Source organism: Schistosoma haematobium, chromosome 1 (assembly GCF_000699445.3).
Source record: "Schistosoma haematobium chromosome 1, whole genome shotgun sequence".
Lineage (NCBI taxonomy): Eukaryota > Metazoa > Platyhelminthes > Trematoda > Strigeidida > Schistosomatidae > Schistosoma > Schistosoma haematobium.
The window spans coordinates 61,221,146-61,241,532 of NC_067196.1; the positions used below are offsets into that span (position 1 = coordinate 61,221,146).

Here is a 20,387-nt window from a genome sequence, read left to right on the forward strand (position 1 = left end):
AAATAAATTGTATATGTTGAACGCCAATTATAAGAAGTCATTATTTTAGTACGAGATAAACAATCAAATTAACTGTTTGAGGCAAGAATTTAAGTAAATTGACGCCATGCCAAATATCTTACGATCGACTACTGAATTGGAAAAGTGGAGATGGGCAATAACTACAATATCCAATATTTCTTAAAATAATTTTCCGTAACCATGAAAAACTATTTAGAAAACGCTTGTCACTAATCTATATAAGCATTCAGAGATAATATCCGGAGCGTCAATTATTCCAAATTGATAACTTTGTTTTTCTCCAATAAATTCAAGTATCTTGGAAACGCAGTAGAATGGATCACTGATAGATTGTTTCAAATGATTTCAAAACACTTGAAAATTTAGGCGTAGATTTAGTTAAAATGTAAACATAATAACTGAACGGTATAACAAAATATGAATGGACATATTAATTGGAGAGTAATTTGAGTTCAAAAATGAAACTATAACATAATGTTATCAATGACACTTTAAAAAAGCAACCACATGTAAAATTCTACTCGAACAAATTTTTATGTGACACTATAGAGAAATTATCAGAATAAAAATAAAGCTGCCCAATTACTACTACTTGACAGCAATTTATTTATGTATCATTTTTGAGATGGTAACCATTATGAAGATGAGATCTGAAAGAGCTCACTGCAGATTGTCAAACGTTGGAATCTTGTTAACAAGAAAGTAGTTCTTATGTAAATTGTGAACAATAATTCACTGCACTCTGTTTGGCTTAAAATGCATTAATTTAATCAAGAGATCTGTGACAAATTAATCTTAAAGGTTGTTACTACTTTAAATTGACATAAACCAAGAAGTATTAGACTAGATCTTTAAAATATGTACGTAAGTATTTATCATCTTCATAGTTTGTATATCTGCTAAACGTTTTATGAGTAACATTGTTGATACAGTTAGTACATTTAAACATGTTATTTAGATATTATTTCAGTCACTCAGACATCTACAACGTAGGACCAGGCACGCATATGCATCGGTCCAAGTTGCCATACCTCATCAGCACAGCAAGATGAACACCGAATTCATAGAAGTAGTTAATTCAATGGTGGTAATATATAATAGAAAGATTGTATATAAGGATAAGATACCCAGAGAAACAATCAGTTCTTAAAAAGGTATAAAGTAATTTTAATTTCACAGTTTAAATGAAGACAAAAAGTGTATACACATGTTCCATTGCGATCGATTCTGAGCCTTATCACCCAGTCTCCAACAACTAGTTACGATAGTTATGCGGCCCCCAACCAAGTAGTCTGCATCTACCAACATGGCTCAGACCAGAAGTTAGTGACTTTATGAACTGATGCCACATTTTGGTTTGGCCCCCATAACTTTCTCCCATCCATCTACAACACTAATCAGCATTGCGCAGTACGGCAGTCGGCGGTTGAAGATGTGTAATACATGACTCAACCATCTCAGTCGATGAAGATTTACATCATCAACTGATTTACCATCATTCTCTAATACCCTGCGTCTAACCTCACAATTACGTACCCGGTGATCCCAGCAGATGCGAGCAATATCTCTAAAACATCTGTGATCAACTACTTGTATTTTACGAGTATCCTTTTATTATACAGAAACGATTGTTTTCAAAATATTTGCAATTATTTTAAAAAATGAAGAAAAATCTATGAATTAAATGGAATTTCGAATGTTAATATGACAATAAACATTCACTATTACAAAAAAGAATTCCCGAAGACCAAACAAAATTCGGATATTGACATCAAGTGAACTGTCTTATTCATTCTTTGTACAGAAATAAATAGTTTAGTCAGATATTGATAAATGTCTTTTCTTTCAATTTATCGAATTGCATAAGAAAATGTTACTTATTATCAAATCACGCATAGATATTGTTATTATGATCCAGTAAACCTTTCAATAGGAAAGATAATATAATCAAAACTACAAGGTAACAAACAAAAAGAGAGCAAAAAAAAATAATATTCAAATTGATCAATACTCCTTGAATCAACATTTCTCTATTTCTTCATCATCTTCATATTCTTTTAATTTTATAGCATAATCCAAAAATAATTCCGATAAATGTATAGCTAGTTCTGATATACCAGAAACATTTTCTAAATTAGTTAAAATAGCCACATTAATTGGCGGAATATTGGCTGCTTTTATTCGAACATCTACTGGATATATTTTATTCACTGGAGATATTATCACAGTGTTATTTTGTACAGATGAAATGAAATTATGATTATTATCCGTAGTAGAAAAAGTGTTTCCTTCATTTGTCTTATTAGAAATATTATCATTATTACATAACAAAGGGAGACTAAGAAGAAGAACAGTTGTACCACCCACTGCACCACCTGTATGCAAAGCATATAATCGGTCCGGGTATCCATTTTCTTTAGTTGCTGGATCACCTGAACGTCTGGAAGAAGAAAAAAAGTCCACACATATAAAACGTATTAATAACAAGGCATAAAACATTTATAAGTCTTAGCCGTGTGTAGTGCTTTGAATGAGTGAATAAATATTTATCCATTAGATCATTTGTTTGAACTCTGACACAACCTTTCAAAATTTAAGTAGTCAATTAATTCTATTACCTAGTGCACATAGTAAATACAAACTTATCGCAAAATATATTATGTTGAATGTATTTTTCTAATGGTGTTTTCACTTTATGTTGGATAGAATAGTGTTTAGACATGTTTATAGTTGGAATCTACACATACTACCGGTTTCGACGACTCCAATTTCATTGAAATTTTAATATTTATGTAAGGCGATCTCCTTAGTAGACTAAGTGTTTGGCATACAAATATGAATAGGTTGTTTTTCTATCAGTTCGATACAATTTAATACTTTTATGCTAGCAGATAATGAAATCTCATATCCTGGTTATAACATTATTCCATTCAAAAAATACTAATCTATTGAGATGATAATATTTATCGCTTGCTTATCAGTTCTATTTCTTAGCAAAGCAATTTTTTTCCTTTAAACCAGTTGAAATTTTGACAGATGATAATTCATAAATGTAAAGTTAGAAAAGCATTTAACGGTATATTGAACAGTTTATGTAAAACAAGAAAGTTCACTAGTCAAACAGATGAATTGTGCTTTCTATCAGTAGCGGAATGATGTATGGATGGATATTTACTAATTCTTTATAAACACGAAATATTTTTAAAAGCCCCCGAATACCTGGTACGGCTGACAGTGGGGAGAGTTAGCTCTCCTTTTCGAAGTGCTCTCACATGGCCACGCGTATACAGCCACTGCCAGGGAAATCCTACTAACTGCCTTCTCGCAGCGGGGGTGTTGTCTAAGAAATTGAAAGTTAGAAAAGCGAATGTCCGTGGCATTAACCAGGTTGCTGGACACGGAGAGTCCACCTAGGGGAGTCGGATATCCCTGATTTCAAACCAATGGTGCGCGTGGGCTCCAGGATCCTGAAAGAAACAAATGGCGTATGAACCTGTTGTTGGTGACCGGCTACGATGGGACTGCATCTCCTGACGTTGCTCCACTGCCTTGTGGACTAGACCTTTAGGTTGAAGACACCGCAGGAAAACCACCTGCTTCGGTCTGAGCACCCGTGCAGTATCACAGCCCATACACAAATCAAGTGACTTGTATAGCGCATATGTATTCGGTGCCACTTTGTACCAACATTTATTTGTTCAAATAAATAAACAAATTTAAAAGCAAGTATATATTAGAAAAAAGAATCTTAAAGAATTCTAATAATTACATTCACATAGCGATCTCAAAAGGAATTATACATATTGTGTCATTTAGTTTAATGTTGATGAATAATATACCGGTTAAATATTTAACTATATTGAAAATCATTTTGATTACTTTACGTTTATTCAATTCTATTGTGAAATATTGCCTTAGAATAAAATAATTTATACACAAACATCATTTAAACAATACATAGACTTAAGAGAAATGACGAAATAAAAAATTGTTATGAAACTTACCTGGCTAAAAACCAACCCAGTCCAGGTAATGTACTTCGATCTGGTGGTACACAAGAAACTTTCCATAATAATTGATTCAAAGTAGACTGTTTAACAATTCCATATGATTCAAGCCAACCCATATAAATAAATGCTAGATGATCAGCTAAGCGAATTAGATCACTAGCTGTAGAAAGAATACCTCCACCAGCCCATTTATATGAATTATCAATTGTGGGAGTGTTTGTAAGTATGCCTTTATCGGAACGACAATACTGGCTTGGAAAAGATAAAATAATTTCATTTAAAATAAAAATCGGTACAAATTGATTATCGACTCACTGGTAATAAGTAGAATACAATGCTATTTGTGTAATTTTGTGGAAAAAATTATTTCGATCTGATGTGAATGCTAGATCCCCAGAAATCAGTTGGTAAACGTCTTATTTTTGTAACTTTATTTTGGAAATTTGAACTTCTCGTTTTCGCGCCAAAAGCGCCCATATTTACCCTCAGATTGTGTTTCCCGCTTGATAGATCTCTAAATGTCATTGGTCTGTTCCCTCTTTTCACAAGCTATCATTTGGCATTCCCAAAGGATATTTTAATACTGTATATATACGCTTGAGTTGTGTGCTTGGTTCGTTTATGTTTCTGACTGCTTGTGGAATATACCTTTCCCTCATCTGAACCTGATCTCCCTCTAGTTAGCAGGGCTGGGATACATCGGGATAGTTTAGCTTGTCTTTTTGTTGTGTTGCTGATCCTTCGTTCCATTAGCCGATTTTAGGTACTCTCGTAATCTCTTCAAACATAGCACAATAGCTATCCACATGCCTATTAAACGGATGTTGGACTGAAGTCCCTCAAGAGTTGTTGAACTTGCTAAAAACCTTTAGCTTCTTATGAATAGTTCTGACTTGAAGATGTAGTATACATCAGTTCAGATATCTCGACAATGTTTCATGTAGTTGAATCTACTAAATACTTATGTATCCCCGAAAGACTTAAATAGACAATAAAACTACTGGTTTCCGAGAAATTGCTGGAGTACATTAGCGCTTAGAAGGGTAAATTAACCCTTTCCTGAAAGTCAATTTTATAAATTTCTCCACACCGTGTTTGTTATGCATACTAATTTATTACTGACTTGTTTGTACCTAGCGCGCCACTTAGATGCCACAGAGTGCTTCGAATAATAAAACCCTACATATAGACAGTGAATGTAACATTGCACGACATTATTTTCCTAGACTGCATTAATTCATCATTACTGATTACTGAGTCAACAAAATTATTTCATACCTTTATTGTAATTGATGTCATTATATCCACTCTACTTTTTTTCATAATGTTAACTATCACTTTTGTTTTACTAGTGAAAAGTATGGTGAACTGGATCGGAAGATTTGTGCCAAGGTCATATATGGTTTATGCTTAGTTATCTGACTAGTTTCTGACCTCTGTCGATTATATCAAATTGACAAACATTACGTATCATATTACTTCACTTTATATAGATGGAAAAAGCATTTATCAAATCGCATTTATAAAAAGTAAACTAAAAAAACAGAACTTACGCAGCTCTTGAAGAAATTATCTTCTCAGGATACTCTAAACAGGTATTATTCAAATTGAGGTATTGAAAAAGCCTTAAAAGATTGGTATCAAATCTTGCCCATTTCGGTAAACTATTTGTAGATTTTGCTTCGTTTTCACAAGATGATTTTGATTCACCTTTAACTGTTGCTAATGGTTGATCAAATAAACTACCTTTGTTTAAACAAATTTTTTCAATAACTGCTGATAATAAAGTGAATGCAAATGTACTATAGGTGTATTCAATACCAGGTTCATGAACTAATGTATCATTTTTAAACATATCACAAGCATTTAATGTATCGTTAAAACGAACAGTATTTAACATTTCTGGATACGCCTAAATATAATCAAATAACAATAAAAATAAATATTTGGATGAAAGTAGCACAAACAATGCCTAACTATATGCGTGCTTGTTGTCTTCAAATCATTTCTCAGTTGGCCATTATTAAAAAAATACATTCTCGGACCTCAAGTTGAAAGAAAAAGAACTAGATATATAAGGTGTTTATAATTTCTTGAGATACCTGTTATAATTTAAAAGCTCATTACCTACTTACAGGACATCGAATCATTTTAACATTTCATTGCGAGATTAGTTGACAAAGCACTGAATTATTTGTTGATATTAACACTTTTTTAGCATAAGAGATTTGCTCTTAATGTCATGCTCAAATATTTTAGAAATCCAGACACGTTTTTACTGCTTTTATTCATCAATCACACAAAAGACAAACTAGTTGCATGATAATTCTACTAATAAGTCTAATATGTCTAAACATGAAACCAAATAAAATACAATCACTCCTTTCATAAATAAAAATGAAGTGTTAAACTCTGACTTTGATAGACAGGAAAATATGTACGATAGTAGACACATGTGAGTATGTGAGTTTAAGACCAGTCAAAAACATTCAGAAATTGTATGTTTTAGGAATGATTGTTCACTTGAGTTTGGACGTACAAGAATATTCTAAGGAATACTCCAAAAACACTAACATGTTTATATTAAAAGTAACAGTAATAAATTAACTCTTAAGGACAGATTTTTGGTCTCATTTGTCAAATAACTGTCCTATACAATTAAAAAAATGTTAAGTATCAGATTTTCATTTCAGTAAACAGTGAAGAATGTGAATAAATTCTATTAGTTCAAACTCAAGTATAAACTTCATACTGAAATAAAACTATTAATTATCAAAATCATTTTAATTAAGATAAATAACTTTAATTTCAATGGTTGAGATCATGAATCAGTTGAAGCTAGATCACCGTGGAAAACCTGGAAGCACTGGTGGTCTAGCTACAACCGACTCATGATGTCAAACATTGAAATTACTATAATACCCACAAAACTCCTTCTGAAATTAATTTAAAACGAGAATCATAGGATTTTGGTTTGTGAACACACATATTTGAAGTATTAAAACGTGGTCCCAATGAAAATATTTCTTGTACATAAATTGTAATTGTTAATATACTTACTGATTGTTTATTTTCATCTGAAATTTTTTTGTAACTACGAATACCACTGGTATGGTTGAGCAATGATCGAACAGTTATTTTTGCCTAATTTCAAAATGATAAAATAAACAAGTAATTAGATATTTTTCTTGACTCTTAAAAGTTTAACATATTAATTGTTAAAGAGTATATTTTTACCGCGCTAAACATATACAACGTAAATCTAGACTATGAGATTTCGGTTGAATGTATGAATACACCAGTTCCATTTTGGATGGCTTAACTGGCGACTGATCTGACTCTAATCGTTGTCTTTTTAAATTACGTCACAACACCTTTGAGGTACGTTCCATCAGTAAGAAAAAAAATGAAATCGACAACGATGGTTTGATGAATACAGTATTTCAGGCAGCTTGCAAAGAAAGGTAGAGTAAGCAGACTTACACAACATACAGTCAAAAGAAAGCAAAAAGTATATACATGTTCAGTCAGAACGACAAACGAACATAGTGTAAATTGTTCACGAGTTCAATTAAGTAAACAATTGTATACAAATCAAAACTATAAAAAAGATTAAAAAACAAACAGTTTCCATAATTTAACAACAATAACATATTAAGTTCTATGAAAAAGGTTCCAATATTTTTTTGTATACTACAACCTAATACTGTACGCATCTTTTAATACTATAAAGTTAATTTATTTGACATTTGATATTTCTGTCAAATCAAAAACCTTTTTCTATGCCTTAATATACTTATATTATTTTACATACATCTATACTACGAAATCCAGATGATGCTTTATTTATTCATATTTGTGTTTCACAATGGGATTGCCCCCAAATGCCCTGGTACGGTCGAGAGTGGGGAGAGTCCGCTCTCCCTCTCGAAATGCTCTCACACGGCCACGCGTATACAGCCTCTGCCAGGGAAGTCCTACTCACTGCCTTCTCGTGGCGGCGGTGTCGTTTACGAAAATGAGAGGACGAAAAGCGAATGTCCGGCGCTTTAACCGGATCCCAAATCAATGGTGCACATGGGCTCCAGTATCCTGCGGGAACAAATGGCGTATGAACCAATTTTCGGTCACCGGCTACCATGGGACTGCATCTCCTTACGATGCTCCACTGCCTTGTGGGTTAGACCTTTAGGTCAGAGGCTCGGGGTGTGGCCCCATAACATAACCACCTGCTTCGGTCTGGGCACCCGGGCAGTATCACAGCCCACACACAAATGATGAACTGCCTATAATTATGGAAACTACTTTACTTGCTTCAACTAACAATCAAATGATTATTATTATTATTGTTATTATTTACCACATTATTCACCCTCTTTTATACTTATACAGCGGCTCGTCTTTGGTGGAAATTCGACTGTATCTAAACGTTCTCGAGTCACTGTCCGGTTGAAAATTGTATGTTACTACTGAATATGAGTACTGAAGCAGTTTTTCTGAAACCACGTGCACTATTCAAACTGGCTGCCTTCAACGTTCGCACACTTATGCAGGTTGGACAACAGATAGGGCTGGCTATGTCTTTGGAAAGTCTTCATATCGATGTCTGCTGTCTATCCGAGACCGGTATTCAAGACTCTGGTGAAGTACTACAAATTCGCTCTCCATCTGTCGCTTCGAAAAGCTTGTTTTACGTGCGCTTATCCGGGGACCCTGTGGCATCTTCGTCTGGTCTTGCTGGCGTTGGTGTCGCACTAAGCGATAGAGCAGAGGCATCACTAATCGATTGGGTCCCCATCAACAGTCGGTTATGTGCTGTTAGATTAGAAAGTCCCATCAAAGTGAGAAATCGGCGTGAGAAACGATGTCTTTTCGTCATCTCCGCCTATGCCCCGACAGATTGCAGCCCGGATGCAATCAAGGATGAGTTTTACCACCAGTTATCTGTTCTTCTCCAGAAAGTGCGTTCGACAGATATTGTGGTACTAGCCAGAGACTTGAATGCTCAGGTCGGGCGTCTAGGCACACAAGAGAATCATTTAGGTGGCCAATGGGGACTCGTTTGTCGCAGGTCAGATAACGGGGACCGTCTACTGCAACTGTGCGCAGACCACAACCTGTTTCTGGCTAGCACTAACTTTCGGCACTGCCGCTCCTTTTGGAGTACCTATCTGGACTCTGACCATGCCTTGGTCTGCGCCAATCTTACCTTACTTTCCAGTGGACAACGAAGTGACCGCCACCAACGGATTGATGTTAGCAAGTTGGTTGCAACTTCTGTTGCAAGTAAGTATCGAACCGAGCTAGTTTCTAGGCTAGCTACCATTCCACCGAAAAGTATAGATGAGCATTGGTTGCAATTGCATGACGCCATGAAAATGGCGGATACAGTCAGTAGTGGGTTCGCGAAACGTCCCGCTTATAAGCACTGGGTTTCTTCTGGTTCCTTACAACTCATTGAAGCCCGTCGGTCTACTCCGGGTAACCGTGAGTTTGACCACAAACGAAGGTTGTTACGTAGTGAAATTGGGCAAAGCTTGCGTAAGGACCGAGAAGCCTGGTGGTCGAACCGTGCTAATGAGCTGGAAGCAGCAGCTGCATCTGGTAATTACCGGAAGCTCTTCCAACTCATCCGAGTCACTGGCAGCAAGAAGTCTGGTGTGAGTGAAACAATCTGCGAGGATGACGGGATGCCAATCACTAACATCCATCGACGTCTTGGACGATGGGCAGAATTTTTCGAAGGGCAGTTCAACTGGCCTGCTGCTCCGGCAACATCGGTCAAACTGTCCTGCCCTCCAGGGCCGGTGACGACTGATCCACCAAATGAGGAGGAAGTCCGCAAGGAACTCCAACTCTTGAAGCGCTACAAATCACCTGGCCCAGATGACTTACCTCCGGCTCTTTTTAAAGATGGTGGTGACTTTCTGACTAAGGAATTGACGACGTTGTTTACAAAGGTTTGGGAACTAGAGAGTGTACCAACGTCATGGAATGAGTCGATAGTTGTCCCTATCTTTAAAAAGGGTTCACGTCGTTCCTGTAACAACTATCGAGGGATAAGTTTACTTCCGATTGCGTCCAAGCTATTGGCTTCCGTCATTCTTCGTAGGCTGTTCAAAACCCGAGAAAGATTGACTCGCGAGGAGCAGGCTGGGTTTCGTTCTGGTCGAGGATGTATTGATCATATCTTCACCCTCCGCCAAATGTTAGAACACCGCCATACTTTTCAAAGGCCAACAATCGTAGTGTTTCTTGACATCAGGGCTGCCTTCGATTCGTTGGACAGGACTGTTCTCTGGGATTGTCTATTGAAGAAGGGTGTGCCTGAGAAGTTTATTAACATCCTGAAAGCCTTATATAAAAACACCTCAGGCAGAGTGAGGGCATACAACCACCTCTCTCCATTGTTCCATTCGAGCAGTGGGGTTAGGCAGGGTTGCCCAATCTCACCATTCTTCTTCAACTTCGCCATCGATGACATTCTGGAAACAGCTCTGATGAATGTAAGTAATGGCGGTGTGGATCTGTTGCCTGGAGAAAGACTTCTTGACCTTGAGTATGCGGATGATATTGTCTTACTGTGCGACAATGCCCAAGGCATGCAATCCGCACTTAATCAGTTGGCAATCAGTGTCCGTAGGTATGGTATGTGCTTTGCACCTTCGAAGTGCAAAGTACTTCTACAAGACTGGCAGGATTCTAATCCTGCACTCACTCTGGATGGTGAGCAGATAGAAGTAGTCGAGAAGTTCGTGTATCTGGGTAGCTGCATAAGTGCTGGTGGGGGTGTGAGTGATGAGATCAGTGCATGTATAGTGAAAGCCAGAGGGGCTTATGCCAATCTGGGCAATCTTTGGAGCCTTCGTGATGTTAGTCTGGCTGTAAAAGGTCGGATCTACAACGCGTCGGTGAGAGCAGTTTTGCTCTATGTTTGTGAAACCTGGCCTCTCGAAGTTGAGGACGTTAGACGACTCTCTGTGTTCGATCATCGCTGTCTCCGAAGGATTGCTGACATCCAGTGGCAACACCATGTTAGTAATGCAGAGGTTCGGCATCGTGTGTTCGGGCACAGACGATAATGCAATCGGTGTCACCATCTTGAAACACCGACTTTGGTGGCTTGGACATGTTCTACGAATGTCGTCCCAGAGAATTCCACGTCGTGCATTATTTGCCGACTCTGGGACTGGTTGGAAGAAGCGGAGAGGTGGTCAGTGCATGACATGGTGTCGTGGTATGAAAGAAAGCTGCAAAGGACTGGATTCTGTCGGTCCTTCACGACTCCCTGGTTGGGGTCTGAGAGATGGTGCTACACAGTGGCTAGAGACGTTATCAGATATGGCTCAGAATAGAAGCCAGTGGCGATCCTGCTGTAACCTTCTTTTACTTTCTTCATAAAAGGTGGTTGTGTCTCCTTTACTTGAAAGATTTCTTCTGATTGTACCTTTCCGTTCCCTCATTACTACCACACCTTACACCAATCTCTTCGTTATTGTTCTCTTTTTCTTTTGCGCTCCTTAGTTTTTTTTTCTATTTCTCTTCGAATTCTCATTGTTTTGTGTGGCGCATATATATTGGCGCTCTCTTGTACCAATATTCATGTGTTCAAATAATAATAATAATAATAATAATAATAATCATGTTAAGTTTATCATATAGCTTATATTGAGCTGTTAGCTGAAAAAATACTTCTAGTAATTTTCGGTACAACTGTCTAGCCTAGATTTGTTCCATTCAAAGTAAATTAGATAGTTAATCAGTAAAGTTTACTAAGGTGAAAAAATACTATCTTAAATACATTTTAGAAATTACATTTAAAATAATGCCATGAGTGCACAGCAATACAGTTTAAGGAGTACCACGTTTGAGTGTATCATCCATATTATTTAATTTCGTCAGGTTTGATGAGTTTGCATTCTGAAACAAGGTTCGTTCAATAACAGGCTACTTGTGTTATCTGTTTATTTATCAAAAAAAATGGATAGACTTAGTAACAGTGCATTGTGTATTAATTACAGTTGTGGAAACTACTTAACAAAAGCAGAAGAAACACGTGTTTACCCATAGATGTAGAAAACCTATTACCGCGAGATAAAAATACGACCTGATTTGGGGTTTTAAGTAAGTACACATTTTGGAAAAGTTAAATGATGAAGTTGTAAAGCATTATTGATGGAGGTCTTTGAGATATATGTTATACATATCAAACCACAAAGCATCGGTATCATGCCAACTGGTTCGGGGGTAACTTTTCAAAGTGCTAACGCCAGCAATATATATAATCAATTCACAGATTTAAAGACTTTTTCTGAGTTGTGTATGGAGGTGTAGACAACTTGATTGAAATATTTAAAACAATAAAAAATGATGGTTGTGAACATCTAAAGGTTTAGTTCAAAATCCATCACAACAATTTGTATTTATCGATTCTACAGGTATTATTACGCTATATATATATATATATATATATATATATATATATATATATATATATATATATATATATATATATATATATATATATATATCACTCTCTATGGCTTGTTTTTTACACAATAGATTTTCAATTATCATTTTCGTCCATCTTTATTACCTCAAATTGATAGAACTTCATTTCAGTGCTGTGAATTATAACACCTTGAATAAACGTATGTCTTCATACCATTTTCTAAATTGTACCTATTGCTTGTTAATTCTCCATCATCTAAGGTACATATGGACTAATATATGGAGGATTTACATGGTAAAGTTTAAAAAATATTTTGGTTACATTTAGATAGTCAAAATATTTAAGTTATATTTACGTACATAAGTTCCACTGACTGTTTTCTCCGGAAACTCAGGTAAATAGGATCGGATATCTTCGTCAAGATCTAACTTGTGTTGATCCAATAATCTTCCAACCAATAATGAAGTAAACGGCTTACTAATACTCGCTATTCGAAATACTGTATTTTCATTTACTGGTACCATATGCTCAACATTGGCATATCCAACACCTTCAAAAAAGTGTATAAACACTAGATTATCTAAAATCATATTTAAAATACGATTTCACAAAACAGTAATCGTATGTGATACTTCTTTATGATAACATTAACTAATAACTAACCTTCTTGATAAATAATCTTCCCTGATAATGAAACACAGACAGACATACCAGGACAACCCACCTTTTCCTAAAGTACAAGATGTATAGAAGATTGTAAAGTTTAAGTTACCTTAAACCTGTACACCATTTTTTGTGCACGACAAATGTATTCTGTAATATGCGATGAATCCTGCTGATGATATTGATGTTGACGAAGCCTATATTTTTGTGATGATTCATCAAATGCCGATGATATTTGAGATGCTAAAGCTGTCAAAACCAACCCACTACGAATTTTCATAATTGAACTTTTTTAAAAATTTTAAGCAACAATAGCTTTACAGACAGGGACCGAGTTCTAAGGGAAGTTAACTGTCAGCTTTTCTACAACGAAACCAAAAATAGGTTACTATCTTGAAGTAGAATTATTTCTAAAACTTCGACAATGTAATACACATCCATTCTAGATGAAAATAACACCAATGAAAACTGATCAAACTTCCCGATGTAACCGAGGTTGCGCAGAATTCCCATTGGTCCATCAAGTTCCTTGGTATCTATGTGGTTGCGCCACAGGACTAGGCTTTGCTACTCAGGTTGTAAAAAGACTGTAAACCAAGGTAAAACTACCCTCTTGTATGATGCATTTTTAATTGTTGAATTTTGGTATTAATATGTCGTATCTTTTTTCTTCCATCTAGACCTGACCATTAAAGAGAGTACTCTCATAAAGTTAAGGAACTGAGGTAAAATCATCCATGTATGCAATTTCGCTTCTCACACAGAATCGAGAGTTACAGGAACTTTCTACCATAACACGTACTATCAGCAATTTTTATTAACAGGTCCAAAGATAGATTGGATCTTTACAGTACTTCAAATGGGTTACTTGAACCCAAATATTTGCCTGTGAAAAATGGAATACTCGTATTTGGTCATATACCAGAAGATATCAATGTCCAGGAAGTTTTCATAAGAATTCGCATGACTGATAATTTATTGATGATCACGGTCTAAGATACACTGTTTTGGAAAAAAGCCCATGGATATCGTATGAGATACCAGTTGACGACTTCCACTGGAATGAATAAAGTACTACCTAGTGTTAATCTGGTTCTTTATTCGGGGTCGTGAATTCTGGAGCTGATATAACGTGACTAGTCTCATTATCGTATTAACGGATTATAGTAGTATACCTGAAAGAAAAAACACAACCTTCCGCTATATCAGGAACGTCACTCTAGAATACCACTTTACCTAAACAAATGTAAAGCTCAGATGCTCAACTCAACATGTGAACTACATACTAACTACACAGAGATCGCTGTGAAGACTCGAGGCTGACATTGGCAGAACATATCTCTCTTACCATTTCAAAATATAGACGGGATACGACTCCACCATCGAAGACACAACTAGGTGTAAATATCTATCCTCGGAACCTTTATGAAGCCGTCAGCTAGTGAGCAACCTAATATTTTCTACAAAATAATACATAGCCTTTCCTTCTTAACTTCCCGCCCAATGATGATTCAGAACCCTCCTAGCAGACTTATAAACAACGTATATACTATAACCGTAAAACATCAAAAACCAGTAAATTGTAAGTTCTTTATAGTACGGTATATTTTAATTTGGAACAGGCTCCTATTTCTTATCCCTCATTATGATACTATCACCAAGTTTAAATGACTAATCATCCTGTTTCTAGACTAGAAGGAGGGTTATCAACTATTTCTGGAACTCTCAGTTAATCTCGGGGCAATTTTTCATGAAACATATACTATCTAGCCACACGTCTTAGATAATTATTGGCCGCCCATGAATACATCAAACTTCCAATGACACTGATATAAATACATAAATAATTACCAAAATGTATGTTTTTTTTCTCTCACTAACCACAGTGGGTCACGTTCCTGTGCTCTTGGTCTAATCCCTTATATCAGATCCCAAGTCTTTATGATATTTGAGGTCAAATTATCATTTTTTTATGGAACTCCATAATCCTTCATAATTTTTGCCTGAAGCAGAGATAACTTGCTGAACCGATGAATGTTGTTTGAATACATATGATCACAGGAAACCCATACTACCCTGAAGTATTTTGGATCCCTCCTAGTTTATTTTCTAGCAATTTAGGAATTCCGGCGAGAATCTAATTTATGGACGACCTTTGAACGAATCTTAAGTGATCTTGAGAAAGATTAGCCAGTAAGCAAACAGTCAGTATAGAGTAAAAATGAGTTATACAAAACCGAGGAAAAAAAGTGGATACACTTCTTATACGTGGTTCAAAAACTTGTCAAGGTTAGAAAGAGGTTCAAAGGATCTAATTTCGTAATGCATGCAGTAGAGGAAATCATCCATATGGCTACAGAATAGTCGGCCTCTGGAGCCATGAGGAAGTCTCAAAAACTCTTTCAGCCTCGACCACATAGCTTCAATATTGTTTATGTGCACTCCGGTTGTTGAGTGCACAAAATGCTACTTGTGAATAACGACACGATGCACATAACCGCTCAATTGTCACGCTTTGTACAAAATGCCCTGTGAACCGATCGTACGTTAGTATAAAGCACTGAAGTTGGAGCTGTAACCTTGAAATCTCTAAAACGCTTCTGGTTGACTCGTCCATAAATTAGTCTCGCCGAAATTCCCATATCGCAAATTTATCGGCATACAATGGTTTAACGTTTTCATACTTATCTATTTATTTAGGAACTTCATAACCTTATGTATTTGTTGAATATTCTTCGACCAACCACCTATTATTACGCTCTCTAAATAACTTATCAGCTTGTGAACGGAACCTCAGAATTTACCTTGCTGGTTAAGTCATAACAGTGTAGTGAAACATGAAGATATTTGGCCACAAATACGGAAGCTTTGGCTGCCTGATTTATTTGTATTATGGTCTTTGTAGAAATGATGTATTGCAACAAGATATACAATATAAAACTTAGTGCAGAAGAGCTATTGATTCATACCAAAACCTCAGGAGAAACTGACATCAAAAAGGAAGAGGGTGGCGTTTCCGACTAGCACAAACGATGCTGAGAAGATGACCTTAATCTACTCATGTTAGTATGAAAAAGTATTTTATTTGCTTACAGTTCCTTAAGGTTCAGAGTGAGACAACTAACCGGTAATATTGATGTTGTTCTCCCATACTTACTACCTCGTAGATGGCTGCGAGACAGTAGATGACTTGATCTTAATTTTTGGGGTACAGTATACAATTTAAAGAAAGTAAAAGTGTTGATTCCCAGTCATTTGCTGTCAGTGGGCAAAGTTTTAGAAAAATCCACACTTTCAACCCGGTTCAGGAATAGAGTGACAAATGATGCATCTTCGCCTACATTCATACCGAATTTTCGAAAGGATTTACTCGAAAATTTAAAAAAGGACTCTCTTACTTTCACTTCTCGTTTGCTTATGCATTAACATCGATCACGATTGACTTAACGTTGACAAAAATTAATCAGTGTCAAACAGAAAGTAATATGTTAAATTTAACACACACATTTGAAAATGGATACATCTACCGCACTATTTCATTCTAGAGACAGTTGGGCATTTTAATTGCCTCATTTCCACTCGACACCTATCTGTTACGCACTACTCTTAAAGCGCGCTAATCTGACGGAATTTATGTAATATCTCAATTCCTGATATGTAAATTTAAGAAACACTACTTCAAATCATGCTTTGATCTACTTTTTCACTCTGAACTTGAGTCTCTGGATCAGGCATATCAAATCAAACCTTGTTTTTATCTACTGGCTCATTACTCCCGGTATCTACCCCTTCATACTCTATGATATCATCCCACAACCTATCCAATAAGGATAATATTTTAGCGATTCTGACAACCTACACAAACTTATGCCAGAATGTTTTCATTATTCACTATTCAATCATGTGTAACAGACTTCCAGTGAAAGTACAACCGGGTTCAGAAGTCTCCTTGATGATTTTCTTTCTGAAAGTGGATTGTGTCACCCATTGAATATCAGTGTGCTAAATAATGATTTACACAAACAAGGTCCGTTATCTATCTAATTGACGGAAAAGCAAAGTGGAACCTTTGAATCTTTTTACGTCTATTTTATTTTATTTTCTTTCTGATCATCTTAATACATAAAGTCTGACTATGTTCATATTTATAATTATTACTGCTATTAATATCATTATTGGTCCCTCGACACATAAGATATTCTTTTTTAGGGAGAATGCTAACTTCTGCGCCAGTAGCGACGAGGTAGAGAACTTTCGTTGTCACATCTGTGACGTATAACAGACGGCTATGTTCGCCGGCTACGGTTATCGTTAACGCGTGCCGGCTTGGAAACTTCCCGGATAGTTTTTCGTGTCTGTCGATTTTGAGTTGGGAAAATTACAGGGTTTTCTATGATTTCTGGAAGGCTTTCCATATTAGTTATGATACCAGAAGTAGTCGGGGATATCCGTCCCTCGTGGTATAGAGACAGATCGCCTACATGATGTGATTCTTTGAGGGGTATATGATCGTTTACGGGCATTATGAAGTCTGAGATAACGTGTAAGGGTATGACACAACAGTGTTAGGACATTCTGGATCGTTTGAGGCTTTTCTTTGACTAAAAAAACCTCGACATCAGATTTCATGATTTCTAAGATGCGGTCGGCAGACACAGGCAGCTCGTCTAAGGCGTTGTTTTGAACCGAGACCAGCACAGCTTGCACCTGTCGAAAAAGCTTGGATAAAAAAAGTTGTATGAATAGGCCATCATCGAAGGTTCTTTGGCCGATAACCTCTCTCATTCTTTGTAACATGTCTGTTGCAGGTCGACCTTATTAAGGAGTTTGTCTAACCTTTGTCGATCAGTTGAGTCTCCGCGTTTAGGGATAGATTGTTTAAGTGCTTCATAGGGTTCAGAAACATCACTAGTAAACATGCTAGATGTTACGTACCTGCCGAATTCGCACGGTAGTGCCTTGACTACTGCGAAGAATTGTAAACGTGTGTCATTCACGCCATGTTCGTGGAAGTCGGCTTCTGCGTAGCAGAACAAGGCTTCGATGTTGTTTGGCCAGAAGGGCATTAGTTGGAACGAAGGTTGGGACATAGTCTTTAACTTAAGTACTTTGGGTGTCTGTTCAGTCATAGTGAAATATCAAGTATGAGAATGAACGAGGAGAAAAATATCCAAAAATCGAAAAAAATCATAATATGAAAAAAATTAAAATGAGGCAATCATATATAAAATCCCAAAAAGGAACAGACTCACAATTTGCTGTGCCAGATCACATTGGGCTCACCAATGAAGATGCCACAGGTATTCAGTGTTTGACAACGCTTTAACTAGTAACACCTAATATAACTCGTACCCACCAAGTGAAATCAAAAGACAGAATCGAGGAGATCGGAAGATATATTTGATGTGATATCATTATATCGAGAATCGTCTGATCTAGTCTGGCTAGCGATTGCAGTGAATATTGAGCACGGCGTTCCCACTCGTGATCTGGTGCGGATGCATGACCGAGCGCTTTCAGCTAGGTGAGTCCATTAAAACATATGGTCAGCATCCAATGTCGAAAACGTAATGAGTTATTTATTTTGAGGGTTTGTTTACTACTACAATCTCTTATTGTCCTTCTAAAAATGTCTTATTCATAAACATCCAAAGTCTACAACTTAAAACAAGCAAAAAAACAAGTTATCCTATGTTACACTTAAACAAATTAACTTCTCAGATTCATTTTGTCATCACTACATATATATAACAGAAATTTATATTTGATTATTCTCTGCAATTAATTGTGACTTTCATAGCATCATTCGAAATCATTATTACACAAAAGTTTAACTCTGAATCCTATTACATAACTTTACATGTATTCACTCGAGTGCACTGAAAAACTAACAAAATCAATGGTTTGCTTCATAGGTCGATATTCATTACACTCTTATTATCATGCTTGAGCCCTTTCACTAGGTGTTCATTTCTTTTCTATCCATCTAAATAAATATTATTCTTAAGATTATGAAGTTTGTAATTAAGACAATAACTTGTATTACACTTAAATTAACTTCTCAGACTCGTTTTATCTTCACTATGTACATATAACTCATACATATTGATATTTCGTTATACTTTTCACTTAATTGAGACTTTCATAGCACCACTCCAAACTATGACTGCACAAACATTTATTCGAGCGTCATATCTTACTGCAATAATAAGTTATTTTCTTATTAATATTATTGCTCATTTGGTGATATATAGTCGTTCATTCTTGTTCTGAGTTCACAGACACGCTTAATAAACTTACGCATTTCGCCTATCCTTTATTTCTATTCCCTTATTTTCTCACTTTCCTTTTTTAAAGTCAACTCAATATACTTCTCAATTACACAGAACCTGATTTATTATTAATACTGTTTTTCAAATATGACAAATATAATGCTAATATTATTCGAATTTGTGTATTATTGCATTTTTGGGGAAACCCAAAATGGTTTCTTCACAACACTTATGTACCCACAAGATGTTTGTGAATAATAATAAATATCCACCAATGACAAGGACTTCGTCTTTATAAACTAAAACATAATCTAAATCTTTCGTGACTTGGTTCATAAAGCGCTCGAACTTTTATACGGCGTTCTTAAGTCCAAAAGGCATGTGAAGAAATTCAAAAAGACCGAAAAAAGTGATAATCATCGTCTTCCACATATCTTCTTTTGCTATCTGTATTCGATAGCAAACATTACAAAAAACGGACTTGCCGTCTGGCGTCAGTGAAAATTCGTGAATATGTGGGACAGGATATCCATATGCTGCCAAGTTGTTCAAACTTCTTTGACTATTATCACTAACATATGAAGTGATACCCATGAACTACAGGAAGAGTCAATCATCCCTGAGGTGTGGCCAGTTTTTCTGTGACTGGCCAACGAAAATGAGCGTCTACTAGTTGACCACTCGTAATATAAGGTAATACTGTGTTTGATCTTATTTTTCTGATAAGTCGGCATCCTAGCTCCAAATAGCAACCGGGAAATGATCGCTTGCAGGTAAAATTAATCTTGATGCTATGTACAGAATAATCGAGACAAAATGCTGTTTACGTGCAGCATTTGTTTGTTAGTATAGACCATTAAGTTATGAACTTGGCAAATTTGTACTTAGGTTTAGATGACGGACATCCGCTACAACGCATACCCAACTTGAAAACCACCTGGTTCCGAGATCTAAGATGTGTAACTTTTC

The 20,387-nt window shown here is 36.1% G+C and overlaps 1 protein-coding gene across 1 annotated transcript; it reads right to left on the minus strand.

Moving 5' to 3' along the window:
• Window positions 1-543: 543 nt before the first annotated feature.
• On the minus strand, window positions 544-16,998 carry MS3_00001776 (uncharacterized protein). The gene is made up of 7 exons (XM_051209266.1): window positions 13,256-16,998; window positions 13,147-13,213; window positions 12,843-13,033; window positions 7,092-7,175; window positions 5,585-5,943; window positions 4,026-4,283; window positions 544-2,461 (listed from the first exon to the last, which is right to left on the minus strand). Exons 1-7 carry the CDS (start codon window positions 13,424-13,426, stop codon window positions 2,041-2,043), a joined length of 1,551 nt encoding a protein of 516 aa, XP_051074707.1. The 5' UTR covers window positions 13,427-16,998; the 3' UTR covers window positions 544-2,040.
• Window positions 16,999-20,387: the final 3,389 nt, after the last annotated feature.